Genomic DNA, 16,533 nt, shown 5'->3' on the forward strand with positions numbered 1-16,533 from the left:
CCCCGCACCAACCGACAAGCACTGGCAGGGCGCTGGCAGTGCTGTCCAAGGTGCTGGGGCTGCCAGGCCTGGCAAGGGGAGGGGGGTCCGAAGACCTGAATCTGAATGTCCCACCCCCCTCCTCCTAGCTCAGGCTCCCCACCCTCTGAGCCTCAGTTTTGCTGTGTGGAAAATGGGGTGAAGCCTACTGGCTGGGTGGGGAGAGCCCAGTGGGTTGTAAGGTTGTGCCTGCGTCAGCTCCCCACCCCCACCCCCAGCCTGCATCAGCTCTGGCTTCCAAGGGTCCGTGATTAACGAGGCTGGTCCTGCAGCGCGGCGCTGGGTCCCCTGGGGCCCGCCTGCTAACGGGCAGCAGCTGGCAGCCCTGTGACACCCAGTGGGACCCAAGAGGCCTCCCTTACCCCCTCCCCTCTTGTGTCACAACCTCCTTCTTCCACCTGGGCCTGAGATCTCCTCCACGACCTCACCGATGCTGCTTCTGCCACCTGGAAGTGTTCCTCAAACCGAACCCACTCGTGGAGGTCTGGTCCTCAAGGAAGTCCTCCCTCTCAGAGCCCCCAGGCTCACGCTGCCCACATGACCTGGCAGAAGGCAACCTGCACCTCGTCTACGGAACGTTTCAATCCTTTTCCTACTTGAGCATGAGGGATAACTATGGGCAAAGTAATATTCTTTGTGCTTTCACCTATATTATCTCATTTAGTCCTCATGGTAGCCCTCTCGGGAGGGACTGTTGTCATTGTCCCTTTACCAAGGCGGGAATGGAGGCTGCCAGAAGTTAGGGGGTGTGCCCACCATCACACAGCCAGCAAAGGACCAGGCTGAATTCAGCTCCGTATCTGAGTCAGAGGCTTCAAGTGTGGTTCCCATGCTATGGATCTGCCTTGGCCTTCACCAGACTCTGAAATCACGCTGGCAAGGGTCCTGTCCCTCTCTTGGTGTCCCCAGGACCCAGCCCAGAGCCTGTCACTGACCAGGCACCACTGAACTGTTAGATAAAAGTGAAAATGAGTTTATGTTTTCAGAAGAGTCTCCTGGAGTCAGAAAAGCACCTGGAGGCTAAAAGGGCGGTCTGTGGTGGTTGAAATGGAGGCCTTGCAGGGAGACAGCCGTGTGAACAGATTTCCACTCATTGGACCTGCTACCACCATGGGATGGACCCCACTCCCCGCCCCCACTCCCCGCCCGAACACACAGCTCCTTCCCGCCTCCGCTGTCAAGCCCAGCTGCCGGAGTCTCCCAGCTCGGCTGGGAGAGAGTCCAGGGGTCCTTTAACTAGGGAGCTGGTCCCGGAGACCTCTGGCGTTGCCCAGGCCACTCCTGCCTTGGACTGGACCCTAACAACAAGCCCCAACAGAGCTCTCAAGGGAGAAGGGGGAGGGGACCCTCTCCATCCCTGAGACCTGTCTGAGTGGCCTGGATTCCAGCTTGGGGCTAAATGGGTGTGTGACTGTGGGTAAGTCACTCACTCTCTCTGGCCTCAGTCTCTCCATCTGTAACAACGGCCTGCCTAGGAGTTTAAATTCTGGCAGTGCTTTCCCTGGTGACGGCCGCTTCCCTCTCTGGGTGGCCCCTCTGGTTTCCAACAGCCTAAGCATGTCCTCAGACAGGACATTCCCATAAGGGCAGTGACCAGGGCTGAGAGGAGCCCAAGCTCCCTGGAGAGGGAATGATGCAGGCTCAGGAAACTGAAACCAGCCGCCCCCATTGCTCCAGCCCTACGGTCTGGAAGTGCCGCTGCTGCCAAGCTTCAAGCCTCGGGACAGCAGCTATGGATGGTCCCCAGCCTGACCTCCCCAGCCTCAGCTGTCCCATCCTCAGAGTGAGAAGAAGGCTGCCGTAAGTCCCCCTAGCAAGGGAGAGGAGAATGGGAGACACTAATCCGTCAGAAAGGTGGCCCGTCCTGTCCCAACCATGTGAGTTCAGGGAGGAATGTGGGAGTTGCCTGGGAGGTGGCTAAGTCACATCGCTGTCCAGCTGTGGGGAGCACGTGGAAAATCTGGGGTCTGGGTGAGGCCCTCAGAAGCCACCACCCCAATGGCAGTGTGGGGGACAATGACCTTCAGGGAAGTTGTGGCCTCGCGAGGGAGGCAGAGAGCGGTTCCCTGCCACTAGTGCGAGCCAGCCCTGTCCCCAAGACCGCCGTGACCCTTGGGGACACCTGTGCCCCCACTTGCTGCACCCACTGGGGCAAACCCATTGACCTGCATTTCCCATTCGTGACTCTTGATTTGCCCATGGTAGGGGCAGCTCAAGACCAAGGAAGAATGAGGAAAGTGTGAGGGAAACAGCGAAAAGATCATGGTACTGCAGAGGACATGCCTCTGCCTTATCCCTCGCCTACCCTGGCTCTCCCTCTCAGGCCTGTGCCTGGGACCCCAGGGTGAGGGATCTAACATCACGTGGGCCAGGGTCACAGCCTTCCCCCTGCACGTGGGCTGTGGACCTGCAGAGCTTCAAAGGGAACCTCACCTCCCGTGGGGAGTGATGAAAACAGCCCAGCAGGGAAGAGGTGAGCAGGCACCGGCTGAACAAACAGAAGCCCCCGTGGGACCCAGCCTGGCCTCTCTCCTGTGGGCCAAGCCTGACACCCGGGCTTCCTTCCGCTGGCTGCACGACACACACACACACACACACACAGGGCATTCCTGCGTCAGTGGCATCCAAGCCACTGGTGCTGTGTGTTTGTAGATACACGCGTGTGCACCGTCGCACCCACCACGAGATGTGGAGTTCGGTATATGCTGTGTCTTGGGGGGTGGGGAGCGAGGGGGGGTGCCCCTGTGTTAGCCCAGGGGCAGGTCAAGAACACGAGACAGCAGGGGTCAGTGAACTGGAGCCTGCTGGCCAAATCCTCCCCCGGCCAGCTTTTGCACAGTTCATGAACTGAGAGTGGTTTTCACATTTTTAAATAGTTGGAAAACAAAGACTATTTCATGACTTGTGAAAATTCTACAAATTCAAATTTCAGCGTCTACAACTCGTTTTATTAGAACACAGCCCAGTTGTTCACTCGCTTCCCGTCTATGTCTGCGTTCGTACCACAACGGCAGATGTGAGCATTTACAACAGGGACCGGCTGGCCCACAAAGGCTAAGATAGTTACTATCTGACCTAATCAGAAAGTCTGTCAGCTCAGCTCTAGCGTTAGGGTACTAGCAAAGCTGGGGCTCCGTGCCACCGCCCCCCAAACCAAGTTAAAAAGTTCAGCTTCAGTGAACTTATCAAGAATTTTGCAATTAGAAAATCTAGATATGAGCTGTGTTCATTTCAGTATATATGTGAGAGCTTTCGGTTTCCTAACTTTATATGGTTGTGTGTGTGTGTGTGTGTGTGTGTGTGTGTGTGTGTGTGTGTGTGACAGAAAGAAAAAAAGACAAAATCATAGTCTTCAAGATTGAGCATTTCCTACCCACTTGCTCATCTGTAGTGTTTAGTACATGCTAGGCTCATGGTGGGTGATCAATGCTTGTGAGATAAAATAACAGGCTTGGTTCTCTCCATTACCAAACAACCCTGCTAGCAAGGCGATACTCTTGCTCATTTCATAAATGTGGACACTGAGGCGAGAGCTAAGGACACCTGCTTGAGGGTCTCCCCGGACCATTACCAGTGAGAACAAGATGTCCTTTCTTGCCATTGTCTTCCTTCTGGGAGGAGCAGGGACACATGATAACGGGTCTGGTGGGGAGGCATGGAGCCCCTCCCCCCCCAACAATTTTCCCCAACCAAGGTGCCCCACTCTCCACCCCATAGATTTCCAGGCCTTCCTCCCTCACTGGGGGGTCTTGGCAGCCTCCCAGCAGCCTGTTGAGGGATAAGTGGTTTTTTCCCTTTTCCGGCAAACAGGGGGCAGGTGTGGGTGAGCAGCTCTGGGGAAGTAAATGAAGCTGAACTTCAGCGAGGTTGAAGTTCAGGGTGCTGCCAACAGAGTGGCAGAGGGGACTGCCGAAGCGGGGTATGGAGGCAGTCTGGGTAGCTAGGGGCCCAAGTGGGTGTGTTGGGTATAGAAAAGGGGCCTGAAAGAGGGGATCAGAGACCGAGTGGTCAACCTGACAGCCTTGGGGGTGGGGAGGTGGCTATCCCGGCCACTCAGGGTCACCCTCCAAGCCAGCCTATGGAAAATTTCCACATCCAGTGCTAGTTCTGAACCTGCAGAAACCAAACATCAAACCAAAGAGAAAACCCACCTCCTCCTGATGTCCAACCGCTGCCCTGCACCAGAGAGGGTTTGGGGATAAACAGGATGAATAGGGAAGGGGATGCCTAGCATTTCTTCGTTCTCTATCAGGGACTCAGTGCCTCCGGGGAAGAATGGGCAGGAGGGTTCGATGGCGATTTTCTCTACTGTCTGGAAAAAATTTAAAGCCCCTTTTATGGCTGTCCAGGCTGTGCTCCAACCCCGTCTTGCACCACCTTCTCATTCACCGCACTCTACACACAGTGGATTTGAATGTATGCTGCTCCTTCCTACCACAGGGCCTTTGCACTGGATGTTCCCGCTGCCTGGAACACTGCTCCCTCCCCTCATTCTTCAGATTCCTGTTCAAACATCACTTCCTCAGATTAACCTTCCATCACCACCCTTCCCCCAGGTTTATTTCATGTTCTCAGGTCAGCAACTGATTATCTGTGCATTTGGTGTTTGTTTGCTCCCTGGGACCTCCAGCATAAGTCCTCTAGTGTAGGTCCTCCAGTGAACCTCTACTCAGCACTCTCTCTGTCTTGCTCCATGCGTTTCTTTCCTAGTGCTTAGCACAGGGTCTGCCACACAGCGAGATCAATAAATGACTGTATGATGGTATGAATGGATGCCTGGTACCACCAGCGACTGCCGTCAGTGCCTGGAGTTACGGCAACAGATGAACTAAAACCATGTATTATGAATTCATCTGTGTTTCTATGCTTGGTGACCACTCTGTAAACACCAAGCGATGTCCTAGAGTATAGCTATCCACTAGAACTTTCTGTGGTAATGGCAATGTTTTGGATCTCTGGTGTCCAATATGGTAGCCATGAGACACATGTGGCTGTTAAGCGCTTGGGGGGTAGGGGACTGTGGGACTGAATTTTAAAGTTTAATTTTAATCGATGTGAATTTCAATAGCCACATGTTGTTGATGGCAACTATACTAGATGGCTCTAGAGAACAGGGAAGTGTCCTACTACTTCCAAGGCTGTTATGCGCAGTTCTACCAACCAGGAATTAATAGGGACTCCCCCCCAAACCTCTATCATTGGTCCTTGGGGCCGAACATGCCAAGGATTCTGTGGCACTGTCCCCCACTGCCTACGAAGCTTGTCAGAGACCACCAAGCCACAATGACTCAGAGAGATCTCCACAGGGATGGCACGTTTCCAGAACAAGAATGCTGAGCATGGACCTCACCATCTTTATCACCATCATCCGCCTATCACGCAGCCGCCAAGACTGCCACCAACCTCACTCTGTCCATCATTATTGCCCATCACAATGCCCCCCAAGACAACTCCCGACACAACCACCACCAATTCCACAGTCAACACTACCATTGGCAACACCACCAACACTATCTCCACCATTGCCACCCCACCCCCACCATCACCACCCCCACCACCTCCCCCCCTCCCCAAACACTGTCCCAATACCGCCAACACCTGGAACCAGTGCAGGAAACCAGTCAAGAGCACTGGCTCTGGAATTCAATTGCCTGGGCTGAAATCTCCGCTCTGAGTTTAAATCACTCAGTTTCTGCGAGTCTCAGTTTCTTTTATCTGTAGAATGGGACTAATAATGACCATAATAATTATACGATCATAAGACTTAGTGTCTGTGACTGTTGGAAAAGAATCAAATGAGGAAGTGCTTGGAAAGCTCTCTTCCTGGGTGCTAAGGCTTTTCTAGGTCCTGTGCTCAGTGAGCACAATTTTATTTAATTGTCAACCAGCAGTGGGAGACACTGATTCCCCGATTTTACAGATAAGGAAGCTGAGGCTAAGAGACTTGATGTGACTCGCCCAAGGTCCTACAACTTATACAAGGGCCGGACTGGAGCCCGAGTCTTCTGCTGGAGGAGGCTAGGCTGTCCCTTTTTTGGATCAGCAGACCAGCCTTCCTGCAGTCCCTGTCTCCCCGACTCAGGGATGCTATGGGGATTCCAGCATCCCACCATGAAGGGTGGTGACATTGGTGTGGGCTGGTGAGGGCTCAGTCTCAGCCTGGCAGGAGGGGTGGGGAGAGGCGAGGTGGGGAGGGACGGGGGCAAGTCTGCTCACCTGTGTCCTGGCGAAACTGGTGCATGGACTGCAGGTCAATGATGTAGGGCACCAGCTGGGCGTCCACCTGCCCCAGGACCACGGAACCGCGGGCGTCCTCCTTGAGCACATTCTCGATGTGGTGGCACACAGTGGCCGTGTAAGGCCGCCAGCGGCTGTGCTCATTTAGCCACTCCCACACCACCACCCGGGCCACGTTCTGCGGTGGGAACCCCAGCCCGCTCCCTGGCAGCATCACACCTTGGCCTGGCCTGGACATGGCCGCTGCTGCAGACTCAGGGGCCAGGACCCCCCCAGGACAGGCCCAGCTCCTCCTGGGCCTGGGGGCGGGCAGGGAACTTCCTCTCTCCCCAGGGTGGGTAGCAAGAGCCAACTGGTCTCCTTTCTACCTCGGGGTCCTCTCTGAGGCCCAGAGGCCTCAGTGAAAGGCGTGCAGGGTGCTGCTCCAGGCTCCAAGGACCCCTTCCCCCAGCGCTGTCTCATAAAGGTGCTGCTCCGGAAAGCAAGTGTCTTTTTTTGTGATGGGGGAAACGCTGCTCTAGATTCCTTGGCTCCCTCGGCTCAGGAAAGGGAGTGAGGCAGCCGCCCCTGCTCTAGGTCCAGTCTCTTCCCTGCTGGTCTCTGGTCACTTCTTCCCAGCCGGCCACGCAAGGCCTGTCACCCAGGAGGCCCGGGCCAGCCTGCTGCTGCCTCTGCGGCGCCCAGCCGGCCCTCTGCGCTCCCAACTGCGTCCCAGACCCTGTGCCTGGCTCCAGTGGGGCTGCTCGCCTGGTCTTGGGTCCGCCCCTCCGACGGCTCCTGCTGAAGGGGGGCGTCCCAGTCCCCCTGGTTCCTGCTCCACACGGCGTCCTGGTAGGCCTGGGTGACTGAAGAACGCACGGGGGAGGGTGCGCCGCGTACCCCTGGCCCGCCGGCCCGGCTGCGGCTCCGGAGCTGGGCGGGGGGGACGAGGGGGGCGGGGGCCCGTGGGCACGCCCCACCCCACTCGTGCTCGCGACCTGCCGGGAGACAAGAAGGGGAGAGGGCCCTTTAAGAGGAGAGCGCAGCACCCCCTCCCCCTTCCCGGGAGAGGGATCGGCTGAGAACAATGGGGAACCGATGGGGGGGCCGGCGAGGGGGGCTTAAGGGGGTCGCCGCCCGTGTTCCCTTGGGGCAGGCCTGAACTGAGGACTGGGGCCAGGGGCGCGATTTTCCGGGGCTCCTCGCCTGCGGCGCCCCCTCCTCAGCTCCCCGAGCGCTCCCCTCCCCCGGGGCCCGCGCCCGGCCGGGATGCAGGGTGCACGGGGATGCGCGGATCTGCGCGGGGATGTGCGAGGATGCGCGGCGCTGCAGGCGCGGCCCAGGGCCCCTCGGGGGTCGCGTCACCGAGCAGGCGAAGCCGGGAGCTGGAACGTCGCTGCCTCCCGCCCTGGGAGTACCAGCCCCCCTTCCCCAGCCAAGAACTCCCCCCTGCGCGCGCCGGCCCCCTGCAGGAGCCGGGGGTGGGGTCCCTAAGCACCCCGCGCTCTCACCGCCTTCTCCGCTGTGCTGCTTCCTTCGCCGCCGCCGCTTCAGCACCGCCGCCTCCTGGGCTCCCCCCAGAGTGGGAGGGAACCGCGGTCCCGCCTCCGCGCCCTTTCCCTTCCAGGCCCGGCAGCCACCGCACGCCGGGGCGCTGGGCTTTCCGCGCCGGACAGACTGCCCCGCCGACCGACGGACGCACGCGCCGGCTCTGGAAGCCGGGATCCCGCTGGTGGGAGGCGGCCCCGGCCGCGCTCCGGGGAGGGGCGGTGGAGGGGGCGGAGAAGGAGGAAGGGGAGGAGACAGACCCGGCCCCGAAGCGCCGCCGGCGCTGACACGCGAGTCCCCGGGACGCCCCAAATCCTCGGCTAGGCCCATCTGGGACCCCGGGAGGTCTCCTGACCCCATGCAGGAAGCCAGGCTTGGAGTGAGGTGTCTGTGGGTCGCCTGCTTGAATCGTAGTCGTCTTCACATTCCAGCTGCCCAGTCCCAGGGCCTGGAACCCAATAGGTGCTCAATAAATGCTTGAATGAATGATTATGATCCAGAGACCGCCCAAAGGAAGATCTGAGAGCACTGGAGGGTAACTTTCTCTTCTCCTTTCACTATTCTGGGAGAGGGGAGTGGCGAGGGGCTAGCAAGGCCCATTTCAGAGCCAAATGGGATCACGAAACAGGGGAAGACTGAGGACCAGAGAGGGTAAGAAACTGCCAGGCTCACACAGCAGGTTTGAGCAGTGCCCAGACACCCACCTGGAGCTGGTTCTCCTCCGGGACAGAATTAATTAGGCAGCTCAGAGCCTGCTTCCCCAAAGCAACCACTGGGGAGTGGGATGACTAGAGCATCTTGCCCCCTGAGGGGAGTTTAGGACAGAGACTTTGGAGGAAGGTAAGGTGAGACCCTCCACCATCTCATTCACAGACGCCTGCAAACAATAGGTGCTTACTAAATGCTGGGTGAGGGTGGGCTGGAGGGAGAGGGAGGCAGGTGATGGCAGCAGCTCCAGTGTTAATGGGATGGCCAGCTCTCCTTCCTCTGGCAGGCTGGACGCAGCTGAGCACACACATTAGCTGGGAGGGGGATGGACCACCCGAGGCCTGTGGGTGTTTAGATTAGGAAAGATGAAGGATGCGTCCGGGAACTCCAGCCTGGGCAACAGATGGGGGTCAGCGGCCTGTTTGGGAGCCTGCCCAGAGCGGCCCACGTTCCTCTTCCTCCCCAGGGCAGATGTTGATAAACTAGGTGAGGTCAGGGGAGGGCTGGTCAGGGGCGCTTTCCCAGAACCGAACTCTGGTTCCCCAGCCAGCTGGAGTGACCTCCCCAGCCCCAGGCCCCCGCTCTGTCCTGCAGCCCAGTGCCTGATGGGCTTTCCCAGATTGAACCAATGATTCTGCTTGCTTGTGCCTGCCACAGACTAAAGAGAGAGGCTGTGAGTGAGGACGGGGCCAGCTCTGCAGTGGGACCGATCCAACAGGATCCCTGAACCCTCAGAGTCAGTCTAGGGTGGCTTTACGGGGTCCATGAGGGCCCCCTCCCCCATTACAGACACACTTACATGTCTGTGCATTTTTCTGAGAAGAAGGGCTCTCCGGCTTTCAGAGATTCGTCTCAAAAGAGCCTGTGACTCAAAAGATTCAGGGCTAATGCTTGTGAACCTTCTGTTACAGAAGGAGATCTGGGGACCCCAGTCTGGGGAAATGACTCTTTCAAGGTCACATGGAAATTTAGCAGCAAGTTAGAAAGAAGAACCCGTGACTCTGGACTGTATAATGCTATTTAAGTTCTGACTCAGTCTCACTTCCTCCAGGAAGCCTTCCGTGAACTCATTCCCATCTTCCTGTATGTTCCTTCACCCCACCTTGATGTGACAGCCTGTATCACAATGAGGCACTTCAGTGTTGTCCCTGCTGGAGTGAAATACCCATGAGATGAGGAGCTGTGTCTTATCTGTCTTGTGTGGTGGTTATCATTTATAGAGTGTTATGTGCCAGGCACTTACATAATATTACTCTTTACAATTGCCCCCAAAGGTGGGGAATATTGTGCTCATTCTACAGACGGGAAAAAACAAAAACAAAAACAAAAACAACAACCTCCCCAAACTCAAGAAGCTAAGTCATTTGCCCAAGTTCCCACAGGGAGTAAATAGCAAAGTTGGGGTTTGAATCTCAAACCCTTTTGCAACTCCCGCAGGACCATGTTGCCTCTGTGTTTGTTGAGCGACTAATGAATGACATCCAGCTGAGGATCTGGTGCAGTGGCCCCTCTCCACTGGGCTGTGGAAAATCTGAAAGTGCAAAAGCCTGGATCCCGGCAAACCGTGGGAGAAAGGGGTTTCAAGGAGGGGAAAGGAATTTGGCCTTTAAGGAGCCAACCATCCACTGGGGAGATGGCTCAGACACCAGTGGAGAAGCCAACAGAACAAAAGCAATCACAAACGCTTTTATTAAAAAAATCTGCCTGTATGTGTTACATCCCTAGAAAAAGAATCCCCGGATTTTCTCTTCTGTGTGTTTTCATCTTGCTTCCTCGTGGCTACGATACTAGCTGAGATCGTCAGCACAATGATTCTGCCCCTTTTCTGGGTCTTTGAGCTACACATCACATTTCAGGCTGATCGCGCTGAGTTAACCTGCATGCGAGGTTCCCGGCGATGTCCTCGTTCTGTGATAACAAGGATTGCAAATTCTCCCGCATAACCACGCTTCACCATCGCCGTTAGGAACCAGGGAGCAGAACAGAAAGGAACTTGTGGTTTGCCTCTTTTCTTAGCATCGTTGGTGCTCTTGAGAACATCGGCCAGGAGCCTGATTCATTCGTTCATGGGCAATATGGCAGCATGGGAAGGTGGCAGGAAATCAACTCAGTTTTTAATTCTTTCCATCATTTATTCATCTGTTCATCTGTCACTCCATCTCCCCATCACCCCTTCATCCCTCCATCATTTATACATCTCATTCCCTCATTCCCTGCCTCCCTTTCTTCCTTCTTTCTGTCCTCCTCCCCACCTATCCCTCTGTCCATCGATCTGCTCATCTCTCTGTCCATCCGTCTCTTCCAAAATATTCGCCCCGCCTATGTGCCAGCCACAGGGCTACGTGCTGAGACGCAGGCATAGCCAACACAGAATGGGCCCCTGCTCTCCCACATCTCAGAGTCTAGTGCGAAGGTGAGACATCAAAGTGCCCAATGAGATCCCAAGATTTCCCAAGAGTCATGAAGGAGAAGTTCGGGGTATTGTGAGGCTCTCTAACAGGGGTCCTACCAGGTCTCGGAGTCAGGGAGAGCTTCTCAGAGGACGTGACATTTCAGCTACCGCCTGAAGGATTCAGAGTCTTCATGTGGTTAAGTGGGGTAGGAGGCAGAGCAGAGAGGACACGGAGGTGCAAAGGCCCAGGGATGTGAAAGAGTTTAGTGTGGGTGGGTTGCGATGTGTTTTTTAGAGCAACAGGGACAAGAGGGGGTAAGATGAAGTAGCAGTCACTGTGCAGGGCCTTGTAAGTCCCGGCATGGTTGGGGGGGTTTTATCCAAAGGGCCATAGAGGGTTATGGGAGGAGAAGTTTTATCCTCAGAAACTCAGATTTTTGGGGGGTGCCTGGGTGGCTTAGTTGTTAAGTGTCTGCCTTCAGCTCAGGTCATGATCCTGGGGTCCTGGGATCCAGCTCCGCATTGGGCTCTCTGCTCGGCAGGAAGCCTGTTTCTCCCTCTCCCACTCCCCCTACTTGCGTTCCCTTTCTTGTTGTCTCTCTCTCTCTCTGTCAAATACATAAATAAAATTTTAAAAAGAAAAGAAAAGAAACTCTGATTTTTTATTTTTATTTTTATTTTTTTTTAGGTGGCCTGGGGTTCCAGGCATCAGTAGTTTTGGCCAAGGTCCTTTCTCTGGACTGAGGACTTTGGAATGGAGAGGTGAATCCATGTATCTGCGGGAAATGAATAATAATAATCCAAAGGTACCTCTGGTCTTGCGTTGATCATCCATCGGTCATTCAATCAGAAAATGTTTATTGAACACCTACTATGCGCCAGATGCTGTTCTAGGCACTGGAGACAGAGTGGGAACCAAGGGGACAAAAATCCCTGCCTTGCTGACATGGGAATGGGGTGGAGATAGATAGTAAACAAATACACAAAGAAAACCCATGGTATGTCTATCATAAAGCATAAAAGTGCTCCAGAGAGAAATAAAGACCTCTTTGCATCACTGGTGGGCATGCAACCGTGCTGGGGAGCAGTCTGGTTTCATCTTTTAAAGCTGAGCATGTGCATAATGTAATCATGACCTCGCATTCTCCTTGCACAGTTTGCCCGGCCACACCACGAGTCTCGTGGCACAACATTCAAAGGCCTCTCTTTACAGTGGCCAACAATGGAGAAACCTCCATATGCCCACGTATGGGAGAGCAGATGAATACATTCTCATGATGGAGTATTATGCAGCCATCAAAAGGAAGGGACTATGGCCGCACATCACAGGACAGATGGATCTCGGACACAGAATGGCCCGTGGGAAATGTCCCATCAGAGAAATGTGTTGTAGAGCTAAAAGCAACTCAAATTGCACATACATAATGCAATAATAACTTACAGAAAGGAAACAAGAGAAGGATAAATGCCGGTGAGGGTTATGGTGGGGAGGATGTGATGCTGGGATGAGGGAGGATGTATGGTCAGATGTAATCATGATCAAGATTCTAGCTTTAGTTTAGGGTGGTGGTTTCCTGGATGTTTGTTACATTGTTAAATGGATCATTAAAAGCTGATGAGAGTGGGTTATGATGCAAGCATTATGACTAATTTGTGTGTGTGTGTGTGTATGTATACACCACAGTTAAAGGAAAAAAGCAGCCAAGCATGGAAGGATCTAGAGTGTGCTGCGGTAGGGGTGGGAGGCAATTTTCAATCTGTTGGCTAAGGAAGGGACCACTGAGGTGATCTCTGAGCCAAGACTTGAAGGAGGGATGTAGTTGATGAACCTTGGCAGAGATCTAAGGAAGAGGGTCCTAGGTAGAGGGCATAGCAAGTGCAAAGGCCCTGAGGTGGGGGTGTGCTTGGCATGGCCTCAGAATGGGAGTGGAGCCTGTGGGCTGGAAGGAGGGTGGGCAGGCGAATGTCTTGGGGATCACCTGCCTGGGGGGGATGAAGAGGGCTGAGGGAGGGAAGGAGAGACAGAGATGGAGGGAAAACGGGAAGAACTTTCTCGGGTTCTTCAATGAGCCCAGATCCTGAGTCTGCTCTGCTCAGCTATTTGCTGCTCAGTGTTTTCTTGGCTTTCATGAGACCCTTCAGTTTCCCTGATGTGCTTAACTGGGTTTCTGTTACGCATAACCCAGTAAGTCTACTGGTTAAATCCCTGGTTAAACGTCCAGGAAATCAGGCCTAGCGTGTTTTCAGGAGAGGTTTCTTAATGGACAGTGGGTGCTGTGCAGTGGAGACCCACTAGGAGGCAGGAAGAGACCCGGACGGGCATCAAACACGGGGCGTGGGACGGTAATTTGCTCATTTACTGAATGTTTTGTAGGCATCAGGGATGTCATTAAGTTTTTCAGTCCTTCCAAATGTCATTCCAGATTGTATAGATAAGGAGTCCAGGGCCCAGGGAGGGAATAAGCAGCTGAGCTGGAAAAACCCCAGGCCTGGGTGACCTTGAGGCGCTTTCGCCTGGGATAAGAGGTCTCTGACCCATTTCTGTTGTGGAGTCCTCTCATCTTTGGGTACCCTGGGGCAGGAGACTCCTGTTTCCCTCTTCTCCCGCCTCTGGGCAGTCTGGAGGCCTGCGGGGAAGCTAGCTAGGCGGGGAGGGACCTCACCCTTCGTCCAGGAGTCCGCATGTCTCCAGCACAGAGGAAGGGACCCTGAGAAAGACCAGGGCCAGAGCCAACAGTGAGGGCTTTGTGGCCGGAGTCGGGTGCAGCTCTGGGGCTGGTCCAACCGGGTGAGGGAAGAAAGAGCTCTAACTTTCTCCAGGACCCTCCTGCTTTTTGCCCCCTCTAGAAAGCTCCAGCTCCTGCTGCGGGGGAGGAAGGCAGAGGCTGTGGAGGAACCGGGAATGGGTACACAACGCCCCCTGGTGGCCCACTTTGGGCCCATGGCTCTAATGCTGGAAGGGTTTCCAGGTAATGAATTTTTATCTATTTTTAATTTATTTTCATTGTGGCAAAAATGCATGCCATAACATTTATAGCCTTAATTATTTCGAACTGTGCAGTTTAGTAGTGTTTTAGTGTATTCGCACTGTTGTGCAACCAGCCCCCAGAAGTTTCTCATCTTGCAAAACTGAAACACCGCACCCATTAAACAAACCCCCAATTCCCCCTCCCCACTCCACCCTACCCCCGCCCCGCCCCGCCCCCAGCAACCCCCATTTGACTTCCTGTCTCTATGGCTTTGACTGCTCTAGATACTGCATATAAATGGAATTATACAGTATTTGTCCTTTGGTATAATGTCCTCAAGGCTCATTCATGTTGTAGACCGGCTCGGGGCTTCCTTTCTTGAGGCTGGAGAAGGTTCCGTCGTATGTGCCCACCACGTTTGGTTTCCTGTTCATCCCAGGAATGAACACCGGGGCCGCTTCTACCTTTTGGCCATTGTGAAGATTGCTGCTCTGAAGGGAGGCGTGCAAACCCCGCTTTCAGGTCTTCCCAGCAGAAACCCAGAAGTGGAATTGCGGGAGCCTTCATCTGCGCGATGACTGAATTGCGCCCGCCCTCCGCAGCTCAGGTGCTGCTGAAGCTCTAAACCCTGATGAGAGTATATTTGGAGACATGGCAGATCCCAAAAGGAGGCAATTAAGATCAGATGAAGTCATGGGGATGGGGTCCTAACCCGATAGGTGGCCCTAGAAAAAGAGGAAGACACAGAGTTCATGCTCCTTCCTCCTCTGCTTTCACACGGAGGAAAGAACATGCTAGTGTGTAGCAAGAAGGTGGCGGCAGGCAAAGCCAGGGAGAGACCTCCCCGCCCAGCAGAACCCAGAGGCGCTGGTACCTTCATCTCAGACTTCCAGCCTCCAGCGTGGTGAGAAAATGAATGTTGTTCGAACCCCCCAGACTATGGTGTTTTGTGATGGGAGCCCAGGCTAATACAATCGGGGGATTCTGTCTTGCACTTTTCGGAGAACTGCCACGCTGTTTCCAACAAAAGCAGAATGACCTTCCCACCCGCAGTGCACGGGGTTCCGATTTCTCTGTACCCTCAACATCAGTACTTGCTGTTTTGTTTTGTTTTTAACAGTAGTCGTCCTAGTGGGTGTTGCGGGTTGTGATTCTCCCCTGACCCTTCAAGGAGGGGCTTAGTGTGTGCCCAGCACCGGGCTAAGTGTGTCCCATACTCGTCATGATCTGATCCTCCTGTAGCATGGTCTGCATTTACAGAGGAGGACAGGGAGGTTGGAAGGGACAAGTCACTAACTTAGTGGCATCAACCAGCAAAGGCTAGGCACAGGACCATGACAGTTGGTGATGATGACAGCTGGTAGCTACAGGGCTTCATCCCTGTGCCTGCCACAGCCCTCTGCCTTCACAAACACTCCTATGAGCAGCGTGCTATTACTAGTCTCATTTACCAGGTAAGGAAACGGAGGCACAGAAAACAAGCACTGGCCCAAGATCCCGTGGCCGCTAAACAGGACAGCCCAGATTTGAATCTTGGGCCCTATTCTGCCGCAATAGGAGCACACATAGCTCCAAGCAAATCTCGCCTACGAAAATCCAAATTCTCCCGAAGTCTCCATGAGGGAGGGAGGGTGTGCTGCTATAAAAACGTAGCTCTGCTGGTGTGTACATGGTACTGTACCGTTTGGAAAAGATTCCCATGGCTCGGTGGGATTAACCTTCATAGCTTCAAGGAAGCAATGTTTTATAACTTTTTTTAAAAGATTTCAATTTATGAAACAGAGCGTGCACAAGCGCAGGGGAGGGGCAGAGGGAGAAGCAGACTCCCTGTGGAGCAGGGAGCCCGATGTAGGGCTTGATTCCAGGATCCTGGGATCATAACCTGAGCGGAAGGCAGATGCTTAACCGACTGAGCCACCTCAGTACCCCAGGAGACACTGGTTTTGACTATGAGAGGGACCATAACTGACCTGAGCTGGTTCCCGGGCATCCAGAAGTTGGTACTCTGACTCCAGGTTCCCAAAGAAAGGCCAGGCATTATGTGAGATAAACCAGGTTTGAACCTGGCTCCCTCCCCCTCCTTTTTTTGATTTAAATTTTTATTTTAAATTCATTTGGGGCATATGAGAAGTTGGGAAGAATGTAATAAATTCTTGTATACCTTTCACCCAGATTCTTCAAATATTCACATTTTTACCAGAATTGCTTTCTCTCTCTCCCACCCCCTTCTCTCTCCTGGTCCCCTTCAACTGATTGAATGAGGCCCACCCTCACTATGGAGGGTAATCTGCTTAATCAGTCTACTGATTTCAATGATAATCACATCTCAAAATGCCTTCACAGCAACATCTAGACTGGCAGGTGACAAAACATCTGGGCATCATAGCCTAGCTAAGGGAACACATAAAATTAACCACTCCAGCTAGCAAGGCTCCTTCATCCGTCAGTTTTTCCTTCCTAGACATAGGAAGAAAAAATAGACATTCAGGAAAAATAGACATAGACATTGATATTTCAGCCTTAGCATGGTCCCTTCAAAGTCAGAAGATGGCGGCTGAAGCTCTAGAAATCACCAGCCTCAGACAACAGTGTACAGGACAGAAGGGAGCTAGAAGAGCACAGGATGCCAGGATTAGCTTAGACCAATCAAAGCTCATCCCC

The 16,533-nt window shown here is 54.0% G+C and overlaps 1 protein-coding gene across 1 annotated transcript in view; it reads right to left on the reverse strand.

Moving 5' to 3' along the window:
• The window catches only part of DTX1 (deltex E3 ubiquitin ligase 1), a 34,063-nt gene extending 26,050 nt beyond the window's left edge, over positions 1–8,013 (reverse strand). The window contains exons 1-2 of the mRNA XM_082698427.1: positions 7,767–8,013; positions 6,256–7,253 (exon numbers count right to left, since the gene is read on the reverse strand). Coding sequence (XP_082554553.1) covers positions 6,256–6,514 — 259 coding nt within the window. The 5' untranslated portion in view covers positions 6,515–7,253; positions 7,767–8,013. The remainder of the gene's footprint in view (positions 1–6,255; positions 7,254–7,766) is intronic.
• Between the last annotated feature and the right edge of the window lie 8,520 nt (positions 8,014–16,533).

This window comes from Mustela nivalis (genome assembly GCF_964662115.1).
Source record: "Mustela nivalis genome assembly, chromosome: 14".
In the NCBI taxonomy this organism is placed as follows: Eukaryota; Metazoa; Chordata; class Mammalia; order Carnivora; family Mustelidae; genus Mustela; species Mustela nivalis.